The sequence below is a fragment of the Dendronephthya gigantea genome, unplaced genomic scaffold (genome assembly GCF_004324835.1).
Source record: "Dendronephthya gigantea isolate DGI-Jeju-01 unplaced genomic scaffold, DenGig_1.0 000018F, whole genome shotgun sequence".
Classification (NCBI taxonomy): Eukaryota; Metazoa; Cnidaria; class Anthozoa; order Malacalcyonacea; family Nephtheidae; genus Dendronephthya; species Dendronephthya gigantea.
In genome coordinates, this window is record NW_021163028.1 from 532,993 (window position 1) to 552,058 (window position 19,066).

General features: G+C 38.6%; 2 protein-coding genes across 2 annotated transcripts in view; both read left to right on the plus strand.

The window, feature by feature from the left end:
- LOC114520778 (small subunit processome component 20 homolog) overlaps positions 1-19,066 on the plus strand; it is a 121,104-nt gene that overhangs the window by 62,776 nt on the left and 39,262 nt on the right. The window lies entirely within an intron of this gene.
- LOC114520784 (keratin-associated protein 5-3-like) lies at positions 10,128-12,681 on the plus strand. The gene has a single exon (XM_028541118.1). It carries the CDS (start codon positions 10,865-10,867, stop codon positions 11,945-11,947), a length of 1,083 nt encoding a protein of 360 aa, XP_028396919.1. The 5' UTR covers positions 10,128-10,864; the 3' UTR covers positions 11,948-12,681.

Consider the following 19,066-nt stretch of genomic DNA (forward strand, 5'->3'; position numbering starts at 1 on the left):
TTTATCGACAATTAACATTTCACCAAAACATGAATTGCAATGTGTTTACAGATACAAGTAATCAATACAAGATAAGTTTTTTAAACCGCAAATTCCATGGCATTAGTGTGAAACAGGTGACATATCATGTGACACAAAAGCAATATGACCTAATGAAAATATTACGCAATAAACAGTAGCTAGTAAGATTGCCGAATTGCCATTGGGACACTTATACCAGAAATTTACGTCTGTCTATATTTCATCCATGCCCTAATGTATGTACATGTGATCGTGTAAACACGCGACGAACATCTTGTTTCAAATTTTCCTATTGGTGGATATAAAAAAGACCAAAAATCTGGAATATATTTAATTTAAAAAGTCTTAAATAGTTTGCATAATCTTGTTAACCAATGTTATTCAGTCTCTAACTGCAAAATTGGTTCTTTTAATAAATCTTAAATCTTAAACACAACACGGGAATATGTCCAGCAAAGGGTAGAGTGCCGAAAATGTTCAAGACCAAACCATTTTGCAAGAATGTGTCGTTCTTCACCCACGGTGGCGCGAGGTCAGCGGCAAGGTCGTGGACGAAGGCAAGGACGTCATGAGAACAAACCTATTCGGCGGACAACGACAGTGATTCAAGCGACTCCAGCAATTATTGTTATGCAGTCCACAATACAAAAGCACAAAATCCTTACATGCACAAGGTTGAAGATTAATAATCGCAACGTAAAGTTTACTTTTGATACTGGATCCAGCATAAACATTATAGATCAAAACACTTTTGAGAAATTGGGACACTATACATTGTCCAAAACAAGCTTACGCATTTGATTCGAAGGTCCCTGTTAAAATGAATGGGAAATTTACTACCATTGTGGAATCACGCCGCACCGCAAGATTACGGTGGCAACAATTTATGTTACGCAAGAAAATGGTGGTTGTCTCTTGAGTGGGTCAACTGCAGAAGAGCTTGGACTAATCACCTTGCATTTGAATGTATGTATAAAGCATCGGTGTCAATCTCCTCAGAATTTTGTCTCGTGCTTTTCGAAGAAGGTGAGATCACAATGGAAGAATTTCTATTAATCTACCAAGATTACGAGTCAAGGAATCCTGAGTTTCCCTTCGAAATGTACCAATTCTGTCTTAACGAAATGAATAAAGCCGAATGTAAAGCAGAGTTTCAAGTAGAAAACAACACGACTTGATTTTTCCTCAAAAATCTTCGAATTCCCACAACTATCGAATGTCGTCAATACCACTGACTATCATCTCCTTCATCAAAAGCAAATCATGTTCTTCTGTCTATCCCATTTCCAAATTGACATTCGAAAGTTGCCTTTCTACGCGGCCGCAGCAGGTCGAAGGCGACCACAGAAGTCGAGCAACGTGATTCGAAACGTACTTCCGCTTGCCGTTGCCGTCGTCAAAAACGTTGCTGCTTAAGTTCTCTATTAGTAGACAGAGCGGCGAGGGAGAAAGTAGACATTTATATTGTAAGGGGGCTCGAGTTATAAAACGATAAAATACCAAACAGAACAGTTAGGTGGGTTGTCAAAATGCAAGATAAGGCATATGCAGATAAAAATATGCGGCAAATCTTTCTTGTGATGTGGTTTGTTTCGTGCTGCTTTAAATACAAAGCTTTAAACGTAGTCCGCGCCCGCGTCCTCATAAATTCCTTTGTACATGCAGCTCCGTAACTTGGTTTCAGATTTAAGGCTGTGTTGGCTAGGAAATCTAAATTAAAAACGAATATCGACCTGGGAGATCGTACCCGTAATAGGTTCCGAAAGTATGAGTTATGCGTTTCTGTTCCTGTCAAAATACACTAAATGATAAATACCATTCAAGATTTTATCAATAAAAACCTTCCAACATTTTGAATGTATCGTGAATTTGAACTAGATTTTATGTTAAGAAAAATTTCGAAACGTGCGAAATTTGGCAATATATAGGCAGAGCCAATGCGCAGAACGGGCTTGACTTCCACTTTAATATTCCCAACTTAGCTATTGTATAATATTACCGGTAGACATGACGCTGATGCTTGAAAAACACAAAAGTGAAGGAAAAACCTGCTCGCATTGAATACATCGTATGTTCTTGGACGCTCATAATTCAGGTAATTGCCAGTTCAACAAAGGCACCTCATTGCGCCGTTTAGTGTCACAGGATTCCAATCTCAATTTATTGATCGCGTCGCGTAGCGACAGCGATCTATAGTTTCGGCTTGGTTTTTTTTTATTATTTTCCTCTCGGGTCGACCCCCAGCGTCGCTAGCTGCAGGCCATATCACCCTAATCGGGAACCTGCGCACAGGTAAGTTGCTACTTATACACGTGTTGTATTCACTTTGGGCATATTTCGTTTCACCTTCAAAGCAGTAAAGTAGAATCAATAAAGCGATAAAAATGCTAGCAAGTGCTATCTTTATCTTTACACTCATTACACAAACTAAAGGATTTCAAGCAGTTTCGAAATAGGCTGTTGTGTGTTTCTCCTGCTTTCAACATGCGACTATAGTTCGGTATATTGTTCATTTTTATTATTAAGAACATTTACGACACAATGCCGCTGTGAACGACGCGATCATATAACGCCTAGTAGGCGTCTTGTTATCTATGAAGACGACTTAACTTAGAAATGAAATCGAAAACTTACACTGTTTCGAAAGGCATTGTATTACGAATTGTATTTTGCATTTTCAAAATGACACGATTATTCGGAAATAGGTTTTATTTTTTAGATCATTTGGCCTTCTTCTTACTTTATAAACTAAAATTTATGATATGAAGAAGTTGCATATAGTTTTTACCGATGAGGAGCGAGGCTTGGTTGAAAGACGACAGCGATGTGCCGACGACCTGTTGCCCGTAACACCGATTAATTTTGAAAATAATTTATGCGAAAGCCTTGTGTTTAGGTATAACGTTAGCAGGCTAAATCAGGGGCGGATCTCGGGTTGTCAAATGAGTCACGCGACTAAGGCAAACAATCCAGGTCGAAATATTTAAACTTCAGTCAGCGGAAAAATTGGCGTCATGCGATAAGTCAACAGTCCAGTTATGAGTTTCAAGCTTCATTCAGTTAGTGGTCACTGACTTTTGAGCTTTCGGCAAATGAGTCATGATAGCGGTAGCCTGCTTGAATTTTGCCTTATCGACTGTTGATTCTAGGCATTTGATTGGCTTAAAAGAAGTTTGACTCATCTCTGCAGAGGTCTGACTCGTCTGCGCAATTTAAGCGTTTCAGATTAGCTGGTGAAGGGCTAATACTGGTTCCTCATTGGCTTGCTTAATCTTTGCGGGGGTCTGATTCATTCGCCAAATTTAAGCTTTCCGATTGGCTGGTGAGCGACAAATACTGATTTCTTATTGGTTTGCATTATTTGACTTAAAGGAAAAATATATCCTTTTCAGTAAATAAGGAATATTGCAAAATTTCTGGATGTTTGACAGCGGATGTTTTTAAAATTCTGTTGGATTCTACTGCTCGCTCGCGCCATTTATACGAATTCGTATTTTTACTTTACAAAATAGCATTTTATTTTAATGATTTGAGATTCCTGCAAAGCCCAATACAGATGTTGTCCAGTTTATCAAAATGAGAAATCTACTTAGATCAGATAAAGATTCATGTCGATGTTCGTGTAAACAATACATCTATAAGTTCATATAAACTATAGTCCTACAAATTGCTATGTTAACTATATATTTGTATATCCTGTATTAGCATATATTAGCATTGGCCCGTCGTCGTTCGGTCATAAGTCGACTATTGTATTGTTTATTTGTATCAAGTATACCAACCAAGATTTACTGCATGTATGAATTTACGTTAACAAGCTGATATAATACACATATTTAGGAGTTGAGTCCTTAAACAGCCAATACATAATTATAATAGATGTAGAAGACTGTAGAATATTAATATATTTGTAAAATCTTGTAATTCATGTTTATGTCAAACAGTACAACGATTAATGCCACCACCAAACCAATACGACAATTGTAGCATTATAAACAATACTGCCCTAACTCTGATACCTTACTGTAAAGTGTATAAGCGGTATTTAGCGCATAAATATTTGGCATGTGGCATAGCGTAGAGCAAATGTACAAGCTTACGCTGTAACGCTTATGAATATTCCGTCTTACAAATTGACCGCATCATTCACCAGTTTCTGGTATTAAAACTAAAGGCTCAGTAAACACTTAAACATTTTTAGTGCGTACTTTTCGTGTATCATTTTCCCTATAAATTTCGGGTTCATTTGATAAGTTAATAATTTTTCAAATTATTCGACCAAATTAGTTGACTTGGTGTTCACGATTCTTGAGCAGGGTTGCAATTGTTTTTTGGTAATAATATCGGCCCGCCGCCCGCGTATTCTCATTATTGTCCCAGCATGGGTTCGCTGCATTACCTTGAATTCCGCGTAATCCCCCTTCCAAGAAAAAGATAAATATTTCATTATTTCTTGATTAAGTTGCCAAGTAACGAGGAATTTTTTGTCTCACAAGGTTTCGTTATTAACAAATAACAGACAAGATGTCGTTCGTCTCTATGACTTTTCTTTTCCTTCTAAATGCGATGTATATGGGAGAGTTTGGCCTGGTTTTAGGCCAAACCACGTGCAATTCAAATTCTGATTGTGTGAGAAGCTATTACAGCAACGGCGTTTGCTGTAAAGGATACACCTATGAATATGGATATAATAGTAGAAAATGCAGATACGGAAAGAGTTCATGCGATGGTCGCTATTGCACAACAGACGGTGATTGCGGAGGCAAAAACGAATGCTGTAAATCAAACAAGTGTACCAAGTCAGGCTGTAGCGATTGTTACTCTAATTCCAACTGCGGTGCCTCAGAGTATTGTTGTGAACAGCGATATTCCTACGATAAACATGTTTGCAGACGAAGCTGCGTTGGGGAGACATGCCGTTACAGTTCAGACTGCGGTGGTCCGTCAGAGTATTGTAACTCGAACAAAAAATGTGCCTTGCCGTGCTCATCGAATTCTGGATGCTCCGGTTCGACGTATTGTTGTAAGCGAGGAGTCTACACTAATGTTTGTCAAAGCAGCTGTGTCGGAGAGACATGCTACTCGAACAGTGATTGTGGAGGGCCAGGGGAGAGTTGTCGTTCCTACAAATGTACGAAATCGTCAACAACAACGTGTTCATCGAATTTAGGATGCTCCGGTTCGACGTATTGTTGTAAGCGAGGAATCTACACTAATGTTTGTCAAAGCAGCTGTGTTGGGGAGACATGCTACTCGAACAGTGATTGTGGAGGGCCAGGGGAGAGTTGTCGTTCCTACAAATGTACGAAATCGTCAACAACAACGTGTTCATCGAATTTAGGATGCTCCGGTTCGACGTATTGTTGTAAGCGAGGAATCTACACTAATGTTTGTCAAAGCAGCTGTGTTGGGGAGACATGCTACTCGAACAGTGATTGTGGAGGGCCAGGGGAGAGTTGTCGTTCCAACAAATGTAAGAAATCGTCAACAACAACTGCATCCTGGGTTGTCCCAGTGATCGTGGTAAGCGTGATACTGTTCTTTGTCGTATTTGGCGGGATTCCCGCATATCGTTGTTTCCGTGGCTCATCCCAACGTGGACGGGTCGTGAGACAACGGGCTCCTCAGAACGCAATTGCTATTGTTGCTGTTGAAAATACTCAAGTTCAAACCAGCGCTCCGCCACCGCCAGTCTGCAATGCTCCCCCTCCTCCTTACTACAACCAGGGAGGAAACTTTCCATCCTCGCAACCCAACCAGTTTCCCCCGCCTCCCCCGAAGTACTAGCCGTGGTAATAGTTTAACAGTTTGACGGAAGGAAGGCTTTTTTAAAACTATATATACGAGTTACTGATTGCATATTAAAGCACTGTGATTAAAGTAAAGTAGGAACTGTATTTAGGGACCATACCAGGCCTTTGTATTTGGCCTCTGCATGATTTCGTCATTAATATTTAATCTCTATAGCTAAGTATAGCAGTGGGCGTACCAGTCTGACATTTACTTGCCCTGTTTCAATTTCGAATTTGCATCGTCACGACATCAAAATTAGCCATGTCAGAGCGAGTTTTATCCCCAAAAGTATGATAACATGATTGCTTTAACTTGATCGGCCAAATGATAAATGTTCTGGGGACAGAGATACCGTAAAACAACTGCTATTTTCTGCTATGCAAATTTCAACTCTTTAGGATAATTGATTTCTTTAGAAATTAATTGTTTCCACAGTCAATGAACACCAAATTGATTGTTAGCAAAGCAGGAGTGAATTGTCAGGCTTGTCACGCTATAGAATATTATACGTAGTTCAATGTTAAGAAATAAAATAATATCGCGTTTGCTAAGATTCTTTTAGTTTTGTCATTATTAGTTCGCTTTGTAGTGTTTTTTGTTCGAATAAAATAGATTTCTGCATACAAAAAAGCGAATCTTGTATGATTTAGCAGTAAATTTTATCACAACGTGGGCGGTTTAAATTAATTTCCATAATCGTTACAAGACGCCTGTTCGGGTGTTAACTCCGGCGTGCCGCGCACGTGCCAGTCCTCGTGCAATATAAAGCTTCTGGACATTCACAGTACAGTTCATGTTCATTTAGATGCCTTGCGAACCTAAATGTTGTTCGATCGCGCATTGGTTTCTTGCAATTATGTCACATCCTCTATAGTGTTGCTTAAGGTGTACGCTTTACCTTCCGAGGACCACACTTATTTGCTGCTCAGCTTATGAACATAATGATAATTAGAACTTCTTACAAATGCAAACCACAAGAGAATATTATAATAATCATATAGAGAAGCATTATTTTCTATTGCTGCGTAGTCGTAGAGAATTCCACATTTTTTAAAGTTGGTATGTGCTATAGTTCATTTTTTAGTTATAGTTTATCGACAATTAACATTTCACCAAAAGGTGAATTGCAATGTGTTTACAGATACAGGTAATCAATATAAGATAAGTTTTTTAAACCGCAAATTCCATGGCATTTGTGTGAAAAAGGTGACATATTATGGGATATAAAAGCAATATGACCTAATGAAAATATTACGCAATAAACAGCTAGAAAGATTGTCGAATTGGGACACTTACACCAGAAATAGATGTCTGTCTATATTTCACCCATGCCCTAATGTATGTACATGTGATCGTGTAAACACGCGACGAACGTCTTGTTTCAAATTTTTTTATTAGTGAATATAAAAGAGACCAAAATTCTGACACTCGTTTTCAGCCGGGAGAACGATAGTGGCATTCCAAACTGTTTTCCCACATTTTTTCATTGTAGGTGAATGTAGATAATCTATTTATAAGAATATACAAAATACTCTCTTTATAAGTCCGATTCAATGCATAATCTCCTTCCCAATGAGTCGAATATATGTCATTTACAAAGTCTTAAATAGTTTGCGTCACTTTGTGATCACTATATACAGTTGCTACGCCTGATAGTACATGGAGGCCTGGCTTCAACCTCCCTATGAATGTAGGAATAATCACAGCTATTAGAATATACATGGTTTGGAGACTAGATGAAAGTACAATACAACTGATTATCTATGTTATTGTCCAGGTTTATTCCAAAAATTGTTCCTTATCCGTCACATGTCTATTGTATTTTTGCCCAACTAAGCAATAGCAATAGCAATGGCTTGGCTTAGCTCCTCAACCGTGATTAAATGTTAATTCAAACCTTACTATTGGTTTATTTGTTCAAAATACAATAGACACGTGACGAATAAGGAGCGATTTTTTGCATAAATGTTCCCCGACATAGTTAATGAGTTCTATTGTACTTTTATGTAGTCTCCAAACCATTTATATTCTATTAACTGTGGAATAATGAACCAAACTGCCAGTGCTGTCGCAATCGCTTCCAACGACTTCCTCTCGTTCCTAATCCTGAAATATGATATACTTTTTTCTTGGAATTAAGCTGTCAACCAGCGTGTAAAAAACTTTATTTAACCACGCTACCCTCATCATCTGTCGATGGTTTTCGTGAGAGGCGTCACACAATTACAATAGATTAAAAATACCTATGTACAAGTATTAAAAATAGTATTATAATATAAACGAATAAACATGCAATATAAGTATTAAAGAAGGTAAAAACTAGGAATAATCGATGTCTGACTCAGTAGTTACATTATTTTATCATATTTTTAAAGATACCTAAAGATTTTGTTTCCTTTGCTTGCTTTGGTAGACTATTCCATAGCGCAGCCCCACTGTAACCAAAACTCTGCACGCGGTGTTCATCGAATTTTGAATGCTCTAGTTCGGAGTATTGTTGCAAGCGAGGAGTCTTTTACTCTAACGTTTGTAGAAAAAATTGTGTTGGAGAAAAAGCTCCTGCGACAGTGATTGCGGAAGGCCTGGAGACAGTTGTAATTCATTTAGCAATGAATGTATCGTACCTACCTCCTGTTTTACAGACGGTGATTGTAGTGGGAATGAATGTTGTCTTAATAATGCGTCACCTCAGGCTGTACGCGGTGTTCATCGAATTCTGGATGCTCCAGTTCGGAGAATTGTTGTAAGCGAGGAGGCTACGTTAACGTTTGTCGAAAAAGCTGTGTTGGGGCGATGTGCTCCTACGACAGTGACTGTGGAGGGTCTGGGAGAGTTGTTGCAACAAATGTTAGAAATCGTCATCCTGGGTTGTCCCAGTGATCGTGGTAGGGTGTGATACTGTTCTTTGCCGTATTTGGCGGGATTCCCGCATATAGTTATTTCCGTGGCTCATCCCAACGTGGACGGGTCGTAAGACAACGGGCTCCTCAGAACGCAATTGCTATTGTCGCCGTTAAAAAAACTCAAGTTCACACCAGCGCTCCACCACCCCCAGTCTGCAATGCTCCCCCTCCTCCTTATTACAATCAGGGATGAGACTTTCCTTCCCCACAACCCAACCAGTTTCCCCCGCCTCATACCCTCCATTTCCCGGAACTTCAACCCCCGCAGTACTAACCGTGGTAATGACCGATATGTACGAGTAACTGATTGCATACTGATTTGAAGGAACTATAGTGACTAGACCAGGCTTTTACGGCGTTAGATTTCGTCATTAATGTCTATAATTTATAGGTTAATATTATATAGTTCAATATTAAGGGATAGATACTATCGGCAACTAAAATATTCTCTTAACAGTTCGCTTTGTAGTGTTTTTGTTCCAGTATAGTATTTCACGAATACACAGATCGTACGAGGTGTACAAATTTCGCGAGGCACGACAAGATGCCAGTGAAACCTTAGACCAATACAACATGTCATCCAGCTGGCCCATAAAGGACATCAAGGGCAGACCCGGACGATGGCGTTAATATGGGAACACGTTAGGTTGAGGCACGGGGCAACCAAGCCAACCGGAACCTCTGCGGTCCACCCCGCTACCAAGCAAAGCCTGGGACAAACTCAAGGTCAATTTCTATGGACCACTACCGACCGGACAGTATATTCTAGTAGTCCTCGATTGCTACTCTCGATTTCCGGAATTTGAAGTGTTTTCTTCGATCTCAGCTAAGAGTGTAACCCCAAACCTCGATGCAATTTTTGCCCGTCAAGGCGTTCCTTCGCAGGTTGTCTCAGACAATGGCCCCCCTTTCTAAGGACAGGAATTCAACAAATACATGACCAAAATCAGAATTCAGCATACTACATCCACCCCTCTTTGGCCTCAAGGTAATGCTGAAGTTGAAGCCACTCGGCAAGGCTATTCGAACAGCAAACCTTGAAGGACGACCTTGGAAACAAGAGCTCTTCAATTTCTTTATGGCGTATCGTCCTACATCGCATTCGACCACAAAGGTACCACCTGCTCAGTTGCTGTATAACCGAGAAATTCGTAAAAAATTGCCCACACTTCCCCACAACAGCAAGGTTATCAATCGGCATAGAGAAGCCAAGCACAACGACAAAGAACAAAAGGAAAGAGGAAAACGATATGCGGATTCTCGAAGGCGTGCGCGATCAAGTAAACTGCGAGTTGGAGATCGTGTTCTTGTGCGGCAGAAGAAAACAAACAACGTTTCGCCACAACTACGACGTAGCCCGTCAAGAAAACCTTGGCCGAGTACGCCGTTCCCGCGGAACTTTAAAAACATTACGCAGTAGTGCACTATAAAGCATCGGTGTCAATTTCTTCACCGTTCAAAACGTTAAGAGAATTTTGTCTCGTGCTTTTCGAAGAAGGTGAGACCAAAAATTCTGTCTTAACGAAATGAATAAAGCCGAATGTAAAGCAGAATTTGGAATAGAAAAACACGACTTTATTTTTCTCCTCGAAAATCTTCGAATTCCCACAATGTGCCGACGACCTGTAGCCGGTAGCAAACGCTCCGAATAATTTATGCGAATGCCTTGTGCTTAGGTTTAACGTTAGCAGGCTAAATCCCTTGCTTACAAAGCTGTTACTCTTAGTCAAGAAATATTAGAAATATACATTTTTTTGCTGTGGTTTGTCTTATAACACTTGGTATACAAAGCTTTAAACATAGTCTCTGCCCGTTGTTTGTTATATAATTTTAATTTTCTTTTTTACATGCATCTCTGTAACAGCATGTTGCCTGCTTTACCTGTCCATTACTAATGACTAATGGATTCCAGGGCTGTGTCGGCGTTGTTCGTGCGACCAAGTTTGTTGACTTGGTTTCGCGATTCTTGAGCAGGGTTTTAATTGTTTCTTGGTAATAATATCGGCCCGCGTATTTTCATTATTGTCCTAGCATGGGTATCGCTGCATCACTTTGTTTTCCGCGTCTTCCCCTTCCAAGAAAATGATAAATATTTTATTAATTCTTGATTAAGTTGCCAAGTAACGAGGAGTTTTTTAACAGACAAGATGTCGTTCGTCTCTATGACTTTTCTTTTCCTTTTAAATGCGATGTATATGGGACAGTTTGGCCTGGTTTTAGGCCAAACCACGTGCACTTCAAATTCTAATTGTGTGAGCAGCTATTCCATTTGCTGTAAAGGATATGTCCATCAAGGATATGGATATACTAGTAGCAAATGCCGCTATGGAAGTAATTGCGTCGGTCGCTATTGCACAACAGACGGTGATTGCGGAGGCAAAAACGAATGCTGTAAATCAAACAAGTGTACCACGTCAGGCTGTAGCAATTGTAACTCTAATTACAACTGCGCTTTATTCGAGTATTGTTGTAAACAGCGATATTATTACGATAAACATGTTTGCAGACGAAGCTGCGTTGGGGAGACATGCCATTCCAATTCAGACTGCGGTGGTTTGTCAGAGTATTGTAACTCGAACAAAAAATGTGCCTTGCCGTGTTCATCGAATTCTGGATGCTCCGGTTCGACGTATTGTTGTAAGCGAGGAAGCTACACTAATGTTTGTCAAAGCAGCTGTGTTGGGGAGACGTGCTCTTACGACAGTGATTGTGGAGGGCCAGGGGAGAGTTGTCGTTTCTACAAATGTAAGAAATCGTCAACAACAACGTGTTCATCGAATTTAGGATGCTCCGGTTCGACGTATTGTTGTAAGCGAGGAATCTACACTAATGTTTGTCAAAGCAGTTGTGTCGGGGAGACATGCTACTCGGACAGTGATTGTGGAGGGCCAGGAGAGAGTTGTCGTTCCTACAAATGTAAGAAATCGTCAACAACAACTGCATCCTGGGTTGTCCCGGTGATCGTGGTAGGTGTGATACTGTTCATTATCGTGTTTGCTGTGATTCCCGCATATCGTTGTTACCGTGGCTCATCCCAACGTGGACGGGTCGTGAGACAACGGGTTCCCCAGAACGCAATTGCCATTGTTGCTGTCGAAAATACTCAAGTTCAAACCAGCGCTCCACCACCGCCAGTCTGCAATGCTCCCCCTCCTCCTTACTACAACCAGGGAGGATACTGTCCATCTTCGCAGCCCAACCAGTTTCCCCCGCCTCCCCCGAAGTACTAGCCGTGGTAATTGTTTAACAGTTTGACGGAAGGAAGGCTTTATTCAGACTATATATACGAGTTAGATAGCATACTAAAGCACTGTGATTAAAGTAAAGTAGAAACTGTATTTAGAAACTATACCAGGCCTTTGTATTTGGCCTCTGCATGATTTCGTCATTAATATTTAATCTCTATAGCTAAGTATAGCAGTGGGCGTACCAGTCTGACATTTACTTGCCCTGTTTATGCTATTTCGAATTCGCATCGTCACGACATCAAAATTAGCCATGTCAGAGCGAGTTTTATCGCCAAAAGTATGATGGCATGATTGCTTTAACTTGATCTGCTATATGAAAAACGTTCTGGGGACAGAGATACAGTAAAACAACTTAAACTGATGTCGTGACTGATGTCATGTAAATCCGGTATAGTGTGAATGGGGTCTTAGTTCTGCTATGCAAATTTCACCTCTTAGGATGATCGATTCTTTAGAAATTCATTGTTTCCACAGTCAATGAACACCAAAATAATCGTTAGCAAAGCAGGAGTGAATTGTCAGGCTGGCTACGCTAGTGAATATTATACGTATAGTTCAATGTTAAGAAATAAAATAATATCGCGTTTACTAAGATTCTTCTAGTTTGTCATCATTACTATTAGTTCGCTTTGTAGTGTTTTTTGTTCGACTTAAATAGATTTCTGCATACAAAGAAGCAAATCTTGTATAATTTAGCATTAAATTTTATGACAACGTCAGCGGTTTAAATTAATTTCCATAATCGTAACTAGACGCCTGTTCGGGCGTTAACTCCGGCGTGCCGCGCACGTGCCAGTCTTCAATATAAAGCTTCTGAGCATAAACAATACAGTTCATACTCATTTAGATGCCTTGCGAACCTAAATGTTGTTCGATCGCGACATTCAGAAGCACGTCGTACTTTAAAATGTATAGAAGTTCAATTGTTCAATAGTGTAAATAAACCGCGATGATACGTTCACTTTGCCTTACACTTTGCCTTTGGAATTCGTGCTCATATAGTTATATTAAATCTTCAATCCTATGCAAACTGCGACGTGTCAACGCGCCCATACACGACCACATCTTGTTAAAAGGCGAAATAGCAGCGATACTATTAAAATAGGACCAGGATCTACATGTATTAAATATATTCTTACCCCAATTCAATCTAAACCTAATCGAACAGCATCAAAAGAACGGTTTATTTGTTCCTCTTGGAAGAATTGCCGTGTCATGCGAGCGAAATGACATCGCGCGCATCCGAAAATTAGCCAAACCTGTGCACCACAACTCTTGGGAGACAAGACTGGGACATAGATAATGTTGTAATTTTCCGATTAGTGCTATAATTTAATTTAGTTACTGACGATGAACATTTCACAAAAAAGGTGAATTACCATGCGTTTACAGATATACATAGCTAACCAATAAAATAAGATGAAATAGATAAATTAGATCTCGTAAAATGTTTACCGTATTATTAATACAGCGATTGTACATTTATTATTACTCATTAGCATTTCTTTGCCTATAATGCGGTTTGGCGAGTCTAAGTTAGATGTAAGAATTCTATTAGCTTTTTGCAATTATGTTGTATCCTATAAAGTGTTGGTTAAAGTATACAAGAGCCTTCATCTTTATAAACCCGATTTCATGACCTCTTTTCATATATAGTTGCAGTCGAGAATGTACGTAATTTAGATAAGTGTGAGATAGTTTGCATCACTTTGATGTGATCACTACAGTTGCGACCAAATGCTAGTACGTGGAGGCCACGCTTTAGCCGGCTTCTTGTATGAATGTAGAAATATTTTACAGAACTCTGGTCATAGCATTACGAAGAATTGGTAGTGGGTGGTCGTAACGGTCAGTGCTGTCACAATAGCCCCCAACGACTTCCTCATGTACGCTGACAAAGAAGTGTTTTGTCTCACACCGTTTTATGATTGACACATACAAAATGTCGTTCGTCTATATTCTTTTACTTTTGCTTTCGAATGCGATAATAATGGGAAAGTTTAGCCTGGTTTCAGGCCAAACAGCGTGCACTTCAAATTCTGAGTGTGGAAGCAGCTATTACAGAAACAGCGTTTGCTGTAGAGGATATGGTTTGGGAAGCAGTAGAAAATGCTACTACGGAAATATTTCATGCGTCGGTCACTATTGCTTGGCAGACGGTTATTTTAATTCTGACATTATTCTAATTCTGACTGCAGTTTCTTAGAATATTGTTGTAAACAACGATATTATTTCGATAAACATGTTTGCAGACGAAGCTGCGTTGGGGAGACATGCCTTTCCAGTTCAGACTGCGGGGGTTCGTCAGAGTATTGTAGCTCCAGTAAAAAATGTGTCGAGTGTTCTACAGATAGTCATTGTAGTGGGAGTGAATGTTGTCTTAATAGTAAATGCGTCACCTCAGGCTGCACCCCGTGTTCATCGAATTCTGGATGCTCTGGTTCGGAGTATTGTTGTAAGCGAGGAAGCTACGTTAACGTTTGTCGAAAAAATTGTGTTGGTGAAAAATGCTCTTAGAACAGCGATTGTGGTGGTCCTGGAGAGAGTTGTGATTCGAGTAGCAATAAATGTGTCGTGCCTACCTCCTGTTCTACAGACGGTGATTGTAGTGGGAGTGAATGTTGTCTTAATAGCAAATGCGTCACCTCAGGCTGCACGCGGTGTTCATCGAATTCTGGATGCTCTAGTTCGGAGTATTGTTGCAGGCGAGGAGTCTTCTACTCTAACGTTTGTAGAAAAAATTGTGTTGGAGAAAAATGCTCTTACGACAGTGATTGTGGAGGGCGTGGAGAAATTTGTGATTCGATTAGCAATAAATGTGTCGTGCCCACCTCCTGTTTTACAGACGGTGATTGTAGTGGGAGTGAATCTTGTCTAAGCGAAGAAGCTACTTTTCTAGCATTTGTCGAAAAAGTTGTGTTGGGAAGACATGCTTCTTGGACAGTGATTGTGGAGGGCCTGGGGAGAGATGTCATTCCAACAAATGTAAAAGAACTTATTCCTCTGCAACTGCATCCTGGGTTTTTCCAGTGATCGTGGTAGGCGTGGTACTGTTCTTTGCCGTATTTGGCGGGATTATCGTATATCGATATCGTTGTTTCCGTGGCTCATCCCAACGTGGACGGGTCGTGAGACAACCTGCTCCCCAGAACGAAATTGCTATTGTTGCCGTTGAAGGTCATACCAGCGCTGCACGACCGCCAGTCTGCAATACCCCCCTCCTCCTGATTACAGCCAGGAAGGAGACTTTCCTTCACCACAACACAACCAGTTTCCTCCGTCTGAACCCCTACTCTTTCTGGAACCTCACCCCCCGCAATACTAGCCGTGCATGATAATAGTTTAACAGGATGAAAGGAAGGAAAGGAAGACTTTATTAAGACTATACGAGTTACTGAGTGCATATTAAAGTAAAGCTATGAACTGCAAAAACCATGACCAGCCGACAATTTAAAAAAGTAAAGTAAAAAGCAAATTCCGAACAAAAAAGGCATCTTGAGAATCAAAATATAACTCAAACAAGGCACAGATTGAGACTGTAAATTTTCGACTTTATTACAAAATCATCTTCAGACAGAATGAAATACAATACTTTACAACGCGTATATATACAACACAGAGAGAGAGCGCACGTGTCAATCCAGCATGTAGGCGGAAGGCCGGTAAACCAAGCAGAGCGAAACATGATAAGGTTGTGAATAAAACTAAATATGTATGCTATATTTACAACAATATGTTTGATAGATTAATTTAAGGAAAGAAACGAAAGACCCGACAATTAAAATATAGAGAGATTAAGTGACCAGTTGTAGTTCTTTGCTGGCTTTAAGTCCGGTGTTAAGGAAAGGGTTGTTCACTTTGCTGTGTTTGATTAAGAGTGCTTCAAGAAATGCGAGAATATGATAGTTATTCGATTTAGTTATGTGAAGAATTCTATAGTTATTGAAAACTAAGTTCTCAATAGGAGAAGAGTTATTCAAAGATAATGGTATATCGTTCAGTAGTGAGAACTGGTTTTGTAGTGTGGCTAAGAATTGAGCATGCTCACACTCAGAGAAATGTTGGCCTACTGCACTAGAAGAGAGCCTATATAGTAGAATGCTCTTTCAAACGTACAGAAAGGCACCTTTGCCATTTAGCTCTGCTATGTAAATTTGAACTCTTTATAATCATTCATTTCTTTTGAAATTCATAGTGTCCACAGTCAATGAACATGTAATTGTAAGCAAAGCGAGACTAAATTGTCAGGCTTTGAATGTTACGTATTTTAATATTAAGAAATAAATAATATCGCGTTTACTAAAATTCTCTTACTTTTGTTATTATTAGTTCTTTATTATTATTATAGTGTAATAGATTTCTTAGTACAATAAAGCAAACCTTGTACGATTTAGCGGTAAATTCTATGAGAATGTAAGAAGTTTGCATTTATTTCCATATCCATAATCAATTTTTATCAATTTTTAAGTTACTGCTATAATTGCATTTAGTTTTCCGACGATTAACATTTCACCAAAAAAGGTGAATTACATTGTGTTTATAGATATCCTTGATCAATAAAATAAGATGTAATAAATTAATTAGAAATTCCTAAAATGTTTACCTCAACTCCTCCTACACATTCCGGAATCTTAACCTCCGCAGTACTAGCCTTCGTAATAGTTAAACAGGATGACGAAAGGATGATGGGCTGTATAAAGACTGTACATGTAGTAACTGACTGCACATTGAAGTGAAAGTAAAGCAACTATATATAGAGACTATGGCATTTGATTTGTCTTTAATATTTAATCTGGAAGTTGCTTAGCCGGCCTGAAGATTTAGTTCTGCTACATGGAAATTTCAAGGTCAATTTTTGTGTAATTATTCATTTCTTTAGAAAGTCATTAATGTTTCCACAGGAAATGAACACCAAAATAATTGTTAGCAAAACAGGAGTAAATTGTCAGGCTTGTCACGCTACTGAATATTATACGTAGTTCAATGTTAAAAAATAAAATAATATCGCTTTTACTAAGATTCTCTTTGTAGTGTTTTTTGTTCGATTATGATAGATTTCTGATTAAAAAAGAGAGAATCTTGTATGATTTTGCAATAAAGTTTATGACAACGTGGGCGGTTTAAATTGGTGTCCATAATCTTAATAAGTTTCATACAAATATTAAGTTAGTGCTATAATTTCATTTAGTTTTCCGACGATTAAGATTTTACCAAAAGGGGGAATTACAATGTGTTTACAGATATACTTGCATGATCAATAAAATAAGATGTAATAAATTAATTTGAACTTCCTAAAACGTTTGCCTCAACTCCTCCTACACATTCTGGAATCTTAACCCCCGCATTACTGGCCTTCGTAATAGTTAAACAGGATGACGAAAGGATGATGGGCTGTATAAAGACTGTCCATGTAGTAACTGACTGCACATTGAAGTGAAAGTAAAGCAACTATATATAGAGACTATGGTCTTTGATTTTGTCTTTAATATTTAATCTGGAAGTTGCGTAGCCGGCCTGACGATTTAGTTCTGCTACATGGAAATTTCAACGTCAATTATTTGTATAATTATTCATTTCTTTAGAAAGTCATTGTTTCCACAGTAAATGAACATCAAAATAATTGTTAGCAAAACAGGAGTAAATTGTCAGGCTTGTCACGCTACTGAATATTATACGTAGTTCAATGTTAAAAAACAAAATAATATCGCGTTTACTAAGATTCTCTTTGTAGTGTTTTTTGTTCGACTATGATAGATTTCTGAGTAAAAAAAAAGAGAATCTTGTATGATTTTGCAATATGGTCTATGACAACGTGGGCGGTTTAAATTAGTGTCCATAATCTTAATAAGTTTATGCAAATATTAAGTTAGTGCTATAATTTCATTTAGTTTTCCGACGATTAAGATTTTACCGAAAGGGGGAATTACAATGTGTTTACAGATATACTTGATCATAAAAAGAAGATGTAATAAATTAATTTGAACTTCCTAAAATGTTTGCCTCAACTCCTCCGACACATTCCGGAATCTTAACCCCCGCATTACTGGCCTTCGTAATAGTTAAAAAGGATGACGAAAGGATGGAGGGCTGTATAAAGACTGTACATGTAGTAACTGACTGCACATTGAAGTGAAAGTAAAGCAACTATATATAGAGACTATGGCCTTTGATTTTGTCTTTAATATTTAATCTGGAAGTTGCGTAGCCGGCCTGACGATTTAGTTCTGCTACATGGAAATTTCAACGTCAATTATTTGTATAATGATTCATTTCTTTAGAAAATCATTGTTTCCACAGTAAATGAACATCAAAATAAATGTTGGCAAAGCAGGAGTAAATTGTCAGGCTTGTCACGTTACTGAATATTACCCGTAGTTTAATGTTAGAAAATAAAATAATATCGCGTTTACTAAGATTCTCTTACTTTTGTCATTATTAGTTCCCTTTGTAGTGTTTATTTTTCGACTATAATAGATTTCTGAGTACAAAAAAGCGAACTTTGTATGATCTTCCAATAAATTTTTTGACAATGTGGGCAGTTTAAATTTATTGCCATATCCATAATCAATTTTTATTAATTTTTAAGTTACTGCTATAATTGCATTAAGTTTACCGACGAGAAACATTTCACCAAAAAAGGTGAATTACAATGAGTTGATCAATAAAATAAGATGTTATAAGTTAATTACATTCCGGAATCTTAACCCCCGCAATGCTGCTCTTCCTAATACTTAAACAGGATGACGAAACGATGGTGGGCTGTATAAAGACTGTACATGTAGTAACTGACTGCACATTGAAGTGAAAGTAAAGCAACTATATATAGAGACTATGGCCTTTAATTTTGTCTTTAATATTTAATCTGGAAGTTGCGTAGCCGACCTGACGATTTAGTTCTGCTACATGCAAATTTGAACGTCAATTATTTGTAATTATTTATTTCTTTAGAAAATCATTGTTTCCACTGCAAATGAACATCAAAATAATTGTTAGCAAAACAGGAGTAAATTGTCAGGCTTGTCACGCTACTGAATATTATACATAGTTCAATGTTAAAAAAAAATCGCGTTTTTTTTAGACCAAATAGATAAAGATGAAAGT

Coding starts and splice junctions, on each gene's coding strand:
- LOC114520784 (XM_028541118.1), top strand. CDS start 10,865: ATGTCGTTCGTCTCTATGACTTTTCTTTTCCTTTTAAATGCGATGTAT.